At 45.0% G+C, this 14993-nt stretch overlaps 1 protein-coding gene across 4 annotated transcripts in view; it reads right to left on the bottom strand.

Annotated features, from left to right (window-relative positions):
- Positions 1-10692, bottom strand: part of F13A1 (coagulation factor XIII A chain) — a 61341-nt gene extending 50649 nt beyond the window's left edge. The window contains exons 1-3 of one of the 4 annotated variants that reach the window (XM_048309847.1): positions 10570-10692; positions 8538-8691; positions 2442-2630 (exon numbers count right to left, since the gene is read on the bottom strand). In XM_048309847.1, the coding sequence (XP_048165804.1) occupies positions 2442-2630; positions 8538-8685 (337 nt within the window). In that variant the 5' untranslated portion in view covers positions 8686-8691; positions 10570-10692. Of the gene's footprint in view, positions 1-2441; positions 2631-8537; positions 8709-9583; positions 9685-10569 lie in introns of those variants that run through there. The other 3 variants (XM_048309839.1, XM_048309834.1, XM_048309851.1) reach the window with 3 other exon arrangements.
- Positions 10693-14993: the final 4301 nt, after the last annotated feature.

Here is a 14993-nt window from a genome sequence, read left to right as displayed (position 1 = left end):
TGTGGACTGTTTTTGTTTTGCTTCCTGTTGCTAGCCTCTGAGAACAAATATACTGCATTTTCACCACATGTTCACAAAGAGAAACATTTGCAGAGTGCTGAATGTTGACCAGTTCCCAGAAGAGGAGCTTGAACACCTCCCGACTGAATCTCTGTGAGCTAAGTCCTTGCAACAAGAGGGCAGTGGTGTTCACAGAAGCAGACACTTAAAAAGCAGGGGAGGGCAATAGCATTGAACATCATCCTGTATCTGCAGCACTTTCCTGCAGCTGATTGTCAGCCACCACACATGGACACCCATCACATTTCACAGGAAGGACAGCAACAGTGAAGAACAGAGAGGGGAACAGAGAGGGGAATTCCACCACAGACTCAGGGCTAACTCCAAAGGAATCATTCAGAGCTGTGTTTATTGCAGAGAATCCCCTGGCTCAGGCTGTATTTAACCCCATTCCTACCATGGCTGAAGATGAGAGTATTTTTACCCATGCTTAGAGATTCAAGGTACCATGGATGGATGTGTTAGGAGAGAGCAACAGAAAAATAAGTGAATGTGTTCTCTTAATCAGATAGTGCAATGTCAAAAGAAGTGTTAATTTTCTTCTTCCAATATAGAATATCTGATTAAAACAAATGCAAACTGCACAGAGTGCAATAAAAACCAAATGTTCCATTTTCCACTTCTTCTTGATACAGCTGTTTGTTTTAAACATATAAAGATTAAGGGAACAATCTTGAATTTAATTAAATCCCAAAAGAACTAATGATATTTATGCATATTAAATTTTTAAAGGCACTCGTGGCTGTTCAGCCAATCATTCACTGGACTGTCATAACATGCCTTCCAACCCTAATTTAAATTAGAAAGAAGAGACCCATGAAAAAAAATGTGCAGACAGTAACATTTTCACTGCACATATGTTTAAGAGATAAACACCCATCTAGTTTTAGAAGGCAACAAATCTAATAAATGGCCACATCATCATAATTCAATGATGGAAAAGACTCAGCATTACAAATTTCAGAGCTGCATCTCACAGTAAAGTAAATTAAAACACCAATTATAACCTGCTTTAAAGACTTTATAAGGGGAACACTGATGTCTTAACACAGAAACTCCAAAATGAATCTAGATTAAGCTGGGGGTTTCCCAGAGTTGCGTTGTAGGGACCAGTATTTGCTGGGGGCAACTTTGGAGCATAGCAGGAAACCCTTTTGCTTCTCTCCTTTTCTAGTGAGGCTATGAGGTCATGCTCTTCTCTAGTCCTGTACCTTCAATGAGTACACAGGCACCTTAGGACCTGGGTCTCTGATGAAGACTTCTCAGCAAGAGGCAAAAAACTCTCTTGCTCTTTCAGCAATAAATCAAGAAAGTCTCTCAAATTGTCCTGAGTAAGTCTCTCAGCACTGGTGAGGCCACACCTCGAATCCCATGTTCAGTTCTGGGCCCTCACTACAACAAAGACATTGAGGTGCTGGAGCAGGTCCAGAGAAGAGCAAGTGAATTGGGGAAGGGTCTGGAACACAAGTCCTATGAGGGGTGGCTGAAGGAGCTGGGGGTGTTTAGCCTGGAGAAAAGGAGGCTCAGGGAAGACCTCATCACTCTCTACAACTGCCTGAAAGGAGGGTATAGCAAGGAGAGGGTTGGTCTCTTCTCCCAGGTAACAAGCAACAGAACAAGAGGAAATAGTCTCAAGTTGTACCAGGGGAGGTTTAGATTCGATATTAAGGAAAATTTCTTCACTGAAAGGATAGTCATGCATCGGAATAGACTGCCCAGGGAAGTCGTGGAATCACAACCCTTACTTGGGTACATAGTTTGGCGGTAAACATGGCAGTGCTAGGGTAACATGTAGAGTCAATTATCTTAGAGGTCTTTTCCAACCTTAGTGATGTAATGATTCACAGTTCTGTTTCTGGTCCAAAATTACAGTCACTGAACTTTCTCTCTTGGTACTAAGTTGCTTGTGAATGCAGGCTGAAAAGTTGCAAGATTCTTCCACCCTGTGTAACTTCCCCTCTTTATGCAATCAGTATTTTGCTATCTCAGTTCATACACTCACCCCTCCTACCGCAAACAACAGACTCCTCCTCCCTACATCTCCTAAACAGTAACAAAAGATGTTTCCTGTTCCACCTACCTGTCAGCATTGCCATACAGCATTAACCAGATACAACTTTGAAAGCTCAAAAAAGTACAGCTTCTTACGAAACAGAAACCCCCACATTTTGCTCCTTCTTCTCTCACACAAAATTCTGCTGATTTTCTCAAGAAAGGATTCAAACCCTGTTTAGAAAAACACTTCCTTGCCTATGGCTAGGCCTGTTTTTATGGTTTATCAATCATAACAGGAAAAGACCCAGCCATTAAGTTCTGTTGTGTTCATGTTTATGAGAGACTATTGCTTTACTGATAAGACACAACCTTTGCCAGGCACTCACCCATCAAAAACTCCAGCCAGAATTGGTCCGTCTCTGGCTTGTAGGGCCGGTTGAAGTAAATCTGGATTTGGAAAGACTGTCCCCGACGCACTATCAGCTTGGGGTTGTAGTACTTGTCAGTGTGGTGCTCCTGCTTGTTGATCTCATGAGGGTCCTTGAACATGTAAATATCCTCAACACGCAGGTAGTCTGCAGAGACACATAGATGAACAGAGGGGGAAGGAGTCAGTGTGTTGAAATGTCAGTATTGGTATCAACATCATTAGAGGCCATGTCCTCCCCTTCTCCGGAAAAGGGACACCATGCAACAAGAGCATGCTGGACCTGTGTGGGGCTTACATGCTCCTGGCTGAGCAGAGACTTTTGGACTGACACTTCTCTGTCCACCTGCTGTTGGGGTCTCCCCCCCTGCCATGTAGCCCTGGGAGATGGGCCCTTGTGGGGGAGACACGGGGTTTCCCTGCCGCTGGTCAGCCTCATTCCCGATTGGTTGTTTTGTGTTCCCCTGCGCGGGCAGAAGGACCCTCGGGTCCCGTGACTGTGAGAGTTCCTGAGCAGAGCCCCGGCCATGCAGCTGGAGAAATAAGGATCTCTGAAACATCTAGCAAGAATCCGTCCATATATACTTCTTTTCCACGGGACTCCTGGTTTGATATATGCGTGTTACAGTAATCCCTGCTGTAACAACCTGCCATTTTCACAGAGGCTGCAAGGCTTCTAATGCATGGTGAAAGCAACCACAGACAGAGTAGTTAGGTGTTGGAAGGTGAATGTCCCCAAGGAGAGTCTGGCCCACAACTTTCCATTGGCATCAGCTTTCCTCAAGTCTGGGCCTTGCTGTCACAAGTTTACGGGAGCAATTAGTGGGGCTTTGACAGCTGGGGCATCGTGTCTCCTTTCTTGCAGGCCCCTACCTTGTAAAATGCAAATTCACAAGGGCTTTGTGACACTTAAATACATTGCTTGCAAAATGCTACTGGTACTGAGAGCTGAAGAGCCTGAGAGGCAGTTAATGATCTTGCACTCAGCTGAGAGCTTGGATTGCCTGTATTAGATAAGGTTTGGGTGTACTGCATGTGTCTAGACTCAGCTTCTCAGTACACCTCCACTGCTATTAGTGTCTTCTTATGAAAACTAAATATAACATTACAGCATACAATTACAGCATAGAGTTACAGGCAAGCAGCAGTAGGTATCTACAACATGCACAGGAAAAGCTTTGCTCCCTTCAATTTAGGGCTGTCTAAAGGGTTATAGCAGACTGGAAGTAGTTTGTTCAGCTAATGACCAGTGTGGGGTGGCACTGGGATAGCCACAGGTGCTCGCAGTCACCATAAGCGACATGACTGTACCACACCATGAATCTGCACAATGGGAGTATTCTCACACTATGAAAAACCACATGAAAAGGAACTGGATATCGTTCTTTTGCCTACATGCTTAGGCACATAATCATGAAACCTCTGCCAGGAGGAGCAGGTCCATTACTAGTCACTACCAGGAGAGAGACAGAAGAGTAAAGCTAGATTGGCAGCTCTCAGCTTGTTGTTCCAGGTGCAGACGGTTAGAAACAAGCTAATTCCTGCATTTTACACTTAGTGACAGAGCCAAACTCATGCCTGGCAAAAAGAGGTGCACATTTACAGCAGCTGGTGGAGCTGTGTGTACTTGTGATGGTGGCTAATTTGGCCTTCTGCTAAGCACACTGTGAGCAAGAATGATGTGCCCAGTAAATGAGTCGGACATTCAAGTCACTGAGGGCTGAACACGGCCCCTTTCAGAGAAGCTCAGACTAGAGCTCTGCACATTGTTTTAATTTGTCAGTTCTTGACAAGCAGCAGAGCCCTGCAGTCAGCACCTTCCCTGGATGGGAAGCATGGTCCTTTACCTGCCCCAGCCTGGGCTCTGGGCAACAGCTAATGGGAGACAGGGGAGTAATGGTAGTGGGAGTAGGTCCCACTCCTGCTTGCATCACCCCTCAGATCCCTAGCCGTGTCTTTTAGGAAACAGAAGGAAAGGAATATGCCTGAGGACACAGAAAGATAAGGAACCTTTCATGGAAAAGCCCTGCATAACTGAACGCAAAACCATCTGCCTCCTGCTAGCCCTAATCTGCAAAAAGGCTGGAATACTCTGTTCAATCCTGAGTCAGGCTTAAAGTCCCATGACAATGTTATTGTTATTCTCTGCTCAATTCATCAAGCTTCTGGAGTAACTTCTGTGAAAACCCACTGGCTTTAGCACTGGCTGAAGTTACAGAGATGTCTGCATGAAACACTTTGCTCAGAAATCCTTCTCATTGCCCCTCTCTGAAGTAGGGCATGTCTTCACCTCCCTCCTTGAAAAACTTACCAATGCTGTCTCAAAAATGCTGACAAAATTCACAATTCAATTACACGAGGCAGGAATTCCCAGTAGAGGGTTAAAGCAGGGGCAGGGGAGGGGAAGAGTCTCTCCCCTTATATGTCGCAACCCCATCTGGGCGGAAAGCACTACAGGTAAAAGCTGTGTATTTTGGGGTTCTGTGAGAAGTGAAGTATCAATAAGAAATTGGCTCAGCTTCTCCCTCCTTCCAAGAAGGCATAAAACCAGAACTGAGTGTTTGTTTTATTTTCATCTCCTGTTCTGCAATAAAAGGCAATAGTGAACCCACCCTTCCTCTGCATGTCTTCAAGGCACGGCAGAGCTAAACCACCCGGGGCTTTCAGTTCAGCATTTGCTTCATTTTACCACAGGACTTTATATGGCTCCTGTCAGAACACAGCCATACACATCTGCAGAAAACATACTTCATTTTTGGTATCAGTGTTAAAATGTACATTAAGCTTGACAGATGAAGATAACCCATGGCTGAGCCTGTGCTAATTACAGTAATGGTAATTACAGAGGGCAAAACATGAGCAGGGTAATGGGATGTGCTAACACCAGCATCAGGGTGTGATCCAAAGGAAAGCTCCAGGCGATGCTCATCTATTTGTGACTGACAGGTGGCCATCGAGGCCTCCTTTGAAGTCAGGTCCACTTGAGGGTTTGCCTGTAGCCTGTTCTGTTGTTCAGTGCAAGAAGGTTTGCTGCACGAGAGGCAGCAGTGCGATTTCTTAAAGCTTTTGTAATGTTATGCTTGCAGGGAAATAAATGAGCACAAGCTTGAGCGGTTTTTCAAATAAAAAGAATAGCCTTCAAACATCAGGTTTCCTCGGACAAGCAGAGAGGAAGGGCTTTGAGTTACTAAAAAAACTAGCGTGAATTTCCAAAGGAAGTGCCCATCACTCCGCTAGCAGGGGAAGCATGAATGCCTGGCGAGTCGCCGGACTTTTCGAAGAAGGGCGGGGTGGCAGGGCTGCGTCCTCCCGCCGAGCCCACTCACGACACACTGTGGTGAGATGAGCTGGCCAGGACGAGCCAGAGGGAGGACATGGCACAGGGATGTTCCCGGGGACACAGGCTTCTCGCTGAAGAAGCGCTCCGTCCCCCTCAGGAGTATCTCCTCCCGCAGGCGAGCCGGCTCCAGCAGCAGGTAGCCCACTGACCGGGCTGGGGACGCAGCCGGCCCTGGCGGCCGCCGTGCTCGTCCCGGCTGTGATTCAGCGGAGTAGAAGTGGGTGTCAGCAGAGAGCTAGGCAAGCACAGGGTCTTACCTCATCCGAGAGTAGTAGCTAAAATAGGTCAAATGAATCACACCCTAAAAATGCCTGTTTCTTTCTGTTGGCTGTCAAGGGAAACGAGGGTGACTAGCTCAGCTGTAGACTCCTACACTGCACAGATCAAGGGCAGAATTCAGTTAAATTTAGGCATCTAAATGATGTGAGCTTGGTATGTAACTTCTTATTATGGCCAGTTGATGGCTGGTTGCTGCAGTCGGTGAAGCTGAGAGAAGGGTACAGATCACCATGGAGTTGACATCCAGTGACTCCCTGGACAACCTGTGCCCTCACTTCCACTCCCTGGATGGCTCTGTGTTGACTATGATCTGACACAGATGAAGACACAGGTGTTTAGATGTTTATAGCAGGTGTCCAAAGGCTAGAAAACACCTCAGTTGTAACAGGAGAGATAAAAGCATTTGCACACTTTTTTTCAGTGTATTATGGCAACAAAATCTGGGAAACACTACAGAAAAATCTGGACAAAGCAGAAGTGTAGGGGTGTGCAGGAGAAGGGGAAGGTGTCACAAGCAGCTCTCTGCCAGGATGTGCTCACAGCTCTAGAGCCCCGTCGTGCTGTGCTGCTCCTGCTCTACCCGTGGACACTCATTTTATCCCCCAAGCACAGCACTGAGAGTGCTCCGGGGCAAGCTCAGCTCCTGAATGTCAGGGTGAGCACCATGGGGCAATAAACCTTTAACGCGGTCTGACAGGTGACTTAAGCGTCCTACCCCAAACAATATGTCCAGGGACCACACTAACATCAGCTGGTAGCACCGGCTTAGATCACAGCTGATGTGCACCAAAACAGGAACACTGCTGCAGTCCCTTCAGGAACCTTTCCGGTGACCCTTCAGGTCACCCCTTGCATATTTTTGCTACAAGCATTGGAGAGAATTGTACAGCAGAGCTGATCCAGATGTACAAAAAGAATTTTGCTGTCACACACAGATTTATTTTCCAGCCATACCAGTCCCATAGCCAGGTTTACCCAATGTCCACACAAGCTCTTGCTTTGGACAAGGGATGTTTTTCTCAACAGGAGCATCACCATAAGGACATGCTGGGTTGCTGCCTCAACTCACTTGACCCGACATTCCTAAGTTGCCACTGCATTTCTGAAAAGCAGGAGGCTGCCACCCACAAGCACCACACTTCATTCAGAGCCTGATGTGAAGCACATCAAAAAGCAATAGGAATCTTTCTCCTGGTACTGGTGGGCTTTAGCTACAGGCTGCATTCCTTCTAAGGTATCCCACACTTAAACATCTCCAGTTTCGGTGAGCATATCAGGTTTGAAACAGTGTCTAGCCAGGACCTGCACTGCATTGCATTTGACAATTTAAACACACACACTTGCCCCAGAGCTACAGGGTTGTCAGAATAGGTTCAAGCAAAATTTCTGCAGTCTTAACATGCCAGTTGCTTTTCTCAGGCATTTTTTAAAAATAAATGCTTTTAAAAGAAATGTGTGTGTGCTAAGATGGGGGTGGGGCAGGGCGTGTGGGGAGGGTGGCTAAGGCACATGATTAGGATTACAGAAATAATGCTTTGCAACTTGTCGCTTAAAATCTCTTTGCCTGCTTCCCAATGTGTGAAATTCAGTAATTAATTCTTGTCCACATTTATTAAGCACTCCTTCAACTCTTGAAAATTCCCCTATGAGCATTAAGTAGTATTACATCCAGCTACCCTGAGCTGCCACGTTCAACAAGTTCTGCTGTTCAATTCAAATAGGCAAAAAATTTAACATCATTTCATTAGTGAGTCATTCAGAAGTTAGTCCTGTTTTCTTTTAACCAAATCTTACATATTTTTTATTTCTGGTTGCCTCCAAAGAGCTGACAGTGGGAACAAAACTTTGATTTGTCTATCCTCTACCATGACGTTGTTTTGTTTTCCCAGTCAAATGATTGAAACATTTTTCACAGGAGAATAAATAATCATATGGGTATTCCTTTTAGTCTCATGCTATTTTTTGTGAGTGAGCTGAATGTCTATAGCAAAAGTTTTCCCTGACAGACAACATTTTGCAGCAGTTTCACAGGCAGTTTAAGGCCATATAAATGAGAAGGGCCATTAAGAGTACAGACTCCTTCTGGCTCTTTACTCCAATGCTGCCACAGCCGTGCCTGAAGCCAGCAGATTCCTAAAGTAACTCTGTGATTACGATCAAACTGAGAAAACCCATTCTTGCCTTTTTTTTAACCAGTCTCACAGTTCAAGCTGAAAATTGGTCACTCAGCTTCTCCACTCCTCGTTTTCCCTACTCATAACCCGTGTTAACATTTCCATGCATACAGGTGGTTTCAGTAAGTTTTCCCATAAGCAGCAAGAAAAACTGAGTTGGAAAGATGTAAGGAAAAAGTGGTTTGGGTTTAGTTCACAGATCTGTGCTGAGAAGGGTATGGAAGATGTAAAAATAAATTTATGGCTTAATTATACACTGTACCTCTAGGATTAAATCCTCTAGGTATCAATCCAAAAGCCTCCATCTCAGGGACCTCATTTTCTTCATCATTGGAGTTGTTTGGTGGGATGGCTCTTCTCCCGTTCAACGGAAGTTTCTTCTCCTCGTTAGTGCTCATTGTTTCAGACATCCTGTACTAAAAAAGGTGTAATACTATGAAAGAAAGAGTGCAAGGAAAAAGCAAACATGAGCTAGCATGGTACGTGCAAGATGGGAGAAGCCAAAAGCAATGTGGGGTGTCAGTGAGCTACACAATTTTGACTTACATAAATAAAACCTGAGAGGGAGAAAACATCAGTCTAATGATAAGTACAGCTCTCTAAGGATTGGAAGGCATTTTGTGTTCATCAAAACACATGAATAAGAGAAGAAGGAGGGGGTGGGAGAAGAGGAGGGAAGTCTAACACAGAAGTATTTGCCTAGGAGAAGCAAGGCACTAAAAACATTAGGAAGTTTCAGGTAAAAGAACTGGAAAATCATTCACTCTCTCATACTCCATAACAGCATTATTGAATCCAAAATAGCAGATTATATTTTCAGAAAGTGCATCACACACTACCTCTCCCTAATAAAAATGGCATTATAAGTCATACTTCAATCAAGCCAAATACTACAGCCTACAACAGTCTGTGGATGATTAGTGGAGAATTGTATTTTTGTCCCTATGCACCCAGACAATCCACTTTTGAGAAAAAGAGGGGGAGGGGGGAAGAGAGAGGGGAGTAAATGGAAAAAAAGGAAAAGAAAAAAGCACTTATCCACTTATTTCTCTCCCACTAATGTCCTTAAGGGAAATCTTAGATGTAGGCTGATCAGAGACTTCTTTTTGAGCTACTCAAAACTGCTTTCACATCTATTTCAGTGTAAGCATGTAGCAGTAAAAAAGCCGTGCCACCCTTCTAAGAAAATATTAATGACTGAGAGGAAAACTTCTTCCCAAAGCCCCTGAAAACAGCAATTGAAAATGTAGAAATTATTTAATAGAAGTAAGCTCTAAAAGGAAGGGGTTTTTTAGTTATCAAGGGTACCTTCTTTTCAGATAGTCTTTTTTTTTCCTTCTCCCTTGCAGAATTTCTGCAGTGCAATGGAAGCAGGGAAAAAGTTGGAGGCTTTTAAGTAACCTCTGTATATCCTCCTCCTTCCTGTTGCAATAGGACAGTGCTGAAAGGTTTGTCAAGCCCTCCCCATGCCACCTCGGAGGATCTGCCACCACAGCTGGCATGTTTTTTTTTCCTCCCTCCCCTCCCTGCCTGTCTCACTGCAACTCTGCTCACCAGGAGCATTTCAGGGTGTTTGTGCTAAGGAAACAACTTGGGCACTGAAGTTGCAGTTCTTTTTGAGACAAAGTAGGAGTGCTTATGGCACAAGAGCATATGAAGTGGGAGACAGGAGAGGATTTTCTGACAGACATAGTCCAAGAAGCCATGCTTACCACGTTGCCAGACTTTGATGGTGTCTGCCTCAGGGAGCCTATGATGCAGCTTCGTGTGCAGGTTTTCAAGGGTCCTCCCAGGCAGACACAGGGATGGTTCCCTTGCTTAGTCCTCACAGCAGTCCTTTCAGAGGACTGCAGGACACATGAACATGGAGAGCTCATTGTCAGCCCAGCTTTTTCTAGAGACCTTGTGCTGCCCAGGACAATGAAGGTATTTTGCACCACACAGCTATATTTGGGTCAAATGATCTTCAGCTCTTGCCCATGATAAAATGTGCATCACCTAACAGGTCTGGGACAGCAGCTTGTGGGAGCTTTTCAACTTCATGTCAACTTTCTTCAGTTTCACCAAGCTCTAAGGTAACTGGGGACTGTGTGACACCTCCTCTGTCAGACAACTCCACAGGCCAGTGGAGCTACACGGAGAAAAGGCAATGGACAGGGAAGAATTCAGGCAGGCCTATGTTCTGCCAGCTGCTGCTGTTTGGCAGCAGAGGTAGAAACCACCTACTGAGAACATTCATGGGCAGTGGGCAGCCCCTCTTACATACATGGGACCCACCAAGGGCACTTACTCACCTCTGCTGCAGGGCAGATGAAGGAACAAGGAGACACAGTGAAGAGGATTCTACCGTCTTTCAGGCAGCTATGTCTTCTCACCCCATAGCACCAGAGCCTCAAACCTCCACTGGCTAAACACCACTGAAATCAAGCCAGGGGGCAGAAAAGGAAAGAATTGAGTCACATTCCTGTAATGGGAAGCAGCAAGTAAATCATCTGGAAGACAGGACCTCCATCCTACCTCCCTGGGGGTTTCCCAGCCACAGCAAGGTGGTTCCACAGAGGTCAGGACACCTGCAGAGTGTGGGTCAGAGATCCGAGCTGGGCACCTGGGAGCAGCATGGCACTGCAGCTGGGATAAAGAGCTTGCTAGGGCTGATTGCCAAGGCACAGCATGGGGCTGCAGCAGTTTTGGGGGCAGCCTGGTTACCTGCACATAAGTGTTGCACTACGCTTTCTCATAGCTGAAGGGTACAAGAAGACTGCTGAAGACTGTTTGGCTTGTAGCACAGAAAGCCACCTGGCTGGAGCACTCTCCTTCCCCTGCCCTGCTCCCCCAGGAGTGCAAGCACCCTGAGGGGACAGATCTGATCCCATCACACGCATCCCAAGCTGCAATTGCCATTGACTCATTTTTTCACAGATGGGCCCTGTGGTAACCATCTGGAGAGCAAGCAGCACCCCTGGCACCCGGGAACACAATGAGCTTTCTGGGGGAGGAGGCTGGTTGCCAATTTTCTTTTCTTTACTTTTTTTTTTTCTTTTTTTTTTCCCCTTGCATCCACATTTCTGTGTGGCATGTTGTGCTTTGTGCCTCTCTCTTCCACTTCCAGCCAGCACTTCAGTTCCCAAAATTGCAGCTGCTGCGAAGATGTTACAAAAACTGATATAAATATTGCCTCGGTGCCATGCCTGCTGGAGGCCTGCAACACAAATAAGAAACACCTTCTCCCAAGGAAGTCATGTGCTTCCCCAAGTGGCTGCAGCGCTGTCAGAGCCAGGAGGAAAACTTTCCGTCAGAGTGAGGACTGGAGCGAGTGGATGCAGCAGAACAGATCCCGCTCCAGCCATCGCGCCTGAGCAGGCAGCGGTTGCAGATGTCTCCCCGCACCCAGGCACGTCACCCTGGGGCTTTCGGCAGAAGCCACCAACCACGCAGAAAGTAGGGAGGCCAAAATTTTTGGTGGCAGTGGCAGGAGTGGGACTTTGCATCCAGGGAGAGTAATGTTTTGTAGGCTGTGATTTATTTATTTCGTGGGGAGAGATGTAAATTCATGTGTATGACAGCTCCAGATGGCAGGTATTTTCTCATTACCTTGACTTCTTAGCATTTGCTATCCCTTGCCTATTAGACTGCATTGGCCTTAATTTAACTTCCGTGGTTCCAAACTACTGACGTCAGAGCTGATGCAGGAGGGGGTACAGAAAGCACGAAACCCTGATTTTCCTGTAGGGCGTTATATTTAATGAATGATGCACTGGGATGACCAGTGGAAGAGCGCTCTCTTCCTGAAGCCACTTCTACACTGCACCCTGTGGGGAACTGTGAGCCCATACCCATTTCTCAGAGCAGCTTTCAGATGCTCATGGCCTTTGCCAAAGACCTTTGCAGTCACAGGCACCCTTCCCACAGCAGTAGACTTTGGATGATGGACAGCCTTTCCTCATTAACCCCACAGAAAAGCCCTTAAATGGCTGCAAAGCTTGCACCCTAAAGGGTTATCTAAAATGCACTTTCCTGTTGTTGCTAGAGCCAGTGTTGTTCTGTTCCAAGTCCTCCCATGCCAGACAAGAATTTGTGGGGGAAAAAACACACAAGTCAGTAAAGCTTTACAGCCAGAGGAGAGGGTATGCCAAGATCTGTCACAGGCAAACTGATCAACCAGGTGCTCACATAAATGGGTTGCTGTGCTGTGTGCCAGTGTCTAGATGGGGGAGATGTTTTGCCTGCTGTAGCTACACCAAGCACTCCTAGGGAGCAGCTGAGCATTGTAAAGCTCTCCAACAGGGTGGTTTCATTTCTTCTTCTTTTTTTAAAATGTTACCCCCGTGCCACTTGCAGTGTGGATGGATGTACGGATGCACTGGAACATTATACTACAGCATGTGCACAGGAGTACCTGCCAGGACATCATCCTCGAGAAACCAGACTCTCTCAACTCTGACTTTCTATACATAATAACACAACTGTGCCTCTCTCTTGTCATCTCAGAGCTTTACTTAGGAACCTGCACTCTTTCTTAGATGATCAAGTCTTGTCTTCCTGCTGCCTCTGCATCTGTACTTGTCTCCCAGAAATTCATGTTCCTCTTCCTATGATGCTCTGCCTCACCAAAGCTGCAGGCAGGGTAGAGCAGATGTTAGAAGAAAAAAAACCAAACTAATAAAAATGTTATTTTTAAAGAAGGAAATTTTAGAAACCTTCATTTGGCGGTTTGGTTTGCATATTTTTCTTTGGTTTTCTTAAAAAAACAAACCCAGTTAATATATCTGTGTGTAGCAGCAGCTCTGGCTGCCACACACAGAGCAATATATTTTAAGTTAATGCTGAAAATTCAGAAGGCCCAGCTCTGAAATATGGTATGTGTACATGTCTGTATGTGTGAAAGAGGGGCAGAGGCAGAGAGAGATAAAATGGCAGCTCTTCAAATGGCAGAACATTTGGAAGGGGATATAAGGCCAGTGTTCAAAAGATATTGTTGCAAATGTTTCTGTTGCAGGAAGAAAAATACCATATATGTATATATTCATACACATATTTTTCGAGGAAAACACAGCTTAGGAAATTTTACTCTTCTTTGAAAAATTGTTGTTCCAAACTGAAAACCTAAACTCAAACTGTAGATCTTTACAAGCATCTACATCTGTGCTGGCCATCTTAGGCTCCCTTTATCCTCCGCACAGATCTAGTCTAGGCAGTGATTCATCTCCTCCTACAGCAGACATGTAAATAGGTCAGATGAATCATGGCCTAAAAGTGCCTGCTCCCTGTATTGACTGCAAAGGGAGCTTGGGGTGATGGGTTTTGCCATATGTGTCTACACTGCTGATGTCTGCAGTGAGATGAGATATATCCTAGGCTAGGTACAGAAACAGAAAAGCATTTTATTTTGGTCTTGAGGCCTAACTTTCAAGTACTAAATTATCCTTTACTTTTATAGAAATACTGCTGCAAGTCACTATCAGTGATACACAGTGTGTTGTTCAATACATTTTTTTTCTATCAGAAAAAGTCTGCCACTGCCAGTTTTATAAAATGTATTTCTTACAGTCAGCGTCAGATTACAGTAAAATGCATACAAGTTTGGGAAAACACATGCATCTTTTTATACTCATTTGTGAAGCTGTTCTGTTTCTTCAGACAGAAATATAACAATACACGTAGTAACTGCAGCAAAATAATAATAATAATAATAATAATAATAATAAATATTATGAATATAGAATCCAGGTTCCTGCTCCTATTCTTAATCAGATCTGAACCCAAAGAATTTTGTTGGTTGGATTATAGGGACTGCCCTAGTTTCTTACAGGAAGAGTAAGAGAGAAGTCAAGCAAGGGCAGAGGAGTCTGTCATAAGGGGCAATATTCACAGTCTCCAGCTAAATCTACTGGTTTATGTTTTGCTGGAGTTGAGGACTTAAAGGATGAAAGAACATCTCTCAAAAATGGGATTAGACAACTTCTCTGCTGGCCAGCTGACCCAGAGGCTGACAGGGACAGAAAGGCTATGGACCTCAGATAGTTATTTCAACCCCAGAAGAAAAGGGCAGGACATCCAAACAATGCCATAACTACCTAGAGACTTAAGCAGGAAAGGCCATTTTAGGTAAAACATTTGTCTGAATAAATTTCACCACGGGTGCCATATGTTTGGGCCATGCAAATATTCCTATCGAAAGCAATTGTCTCAGTTTTCTTAAGCCCACCTACCCAAACCAGCCCTTGGCCTGGGGATCAACCCTACTTGATCTGTCATGCAATAAGACTGAGAAAAGAGACTGTAACTTGAAGAGCAGGGGAAACAGAGGGGAACAGAGTATGATTCCCATTCACAGACTATTCCCAGGTATCTACCCCCTTTCGAACAGCCACTATATCTAGAGAGAAGCAGAACAAACAGCATATTCAGTGTGGTAAGACTTTGTCTATCATTCTTGCTATATACTCACAGAGCTGCTTGAATTTTGTCCAGTACATCAGTCTCCTTATAGTGAAGGCTGATTCCACAATACTGAAACTTTTTCAAGAGAATGGCAATTGATTTTGGTAATATAGTTAGTAAGAAGTTACCAAAACATGCTTAGCTCTGACTTTAAAATTTTAGGGTTTAAGTTTAAAGCCAGGCTGCAGTCCTCAGGTAGTGGGATGTTTATGGCAGAACAGGCTTGTAGGGAACATTAAAGCTCCTGCAAAGACTCAGCTTGACCTTAAGTAGCTGC

Source organism: Corvus hawaiiensis, chromosome 1, assembly GCF_020740725.1.
Source record: "Corvus hawaiiensis isolate bCorHaw1 chromosome 1, bCorHaw1.pri.cur, whole genome shotgun sequence".
Taxonomy (NCBI): domain Eukaryota; kingdom Metazoa; phylum Chordata; class Aves; order Passeriformes; family Corvidae; genus Corvus; species Corvus hawaiiensis.
This window is presented reverse-complemented; position numbering and strand designations above follow the sequence as displayed.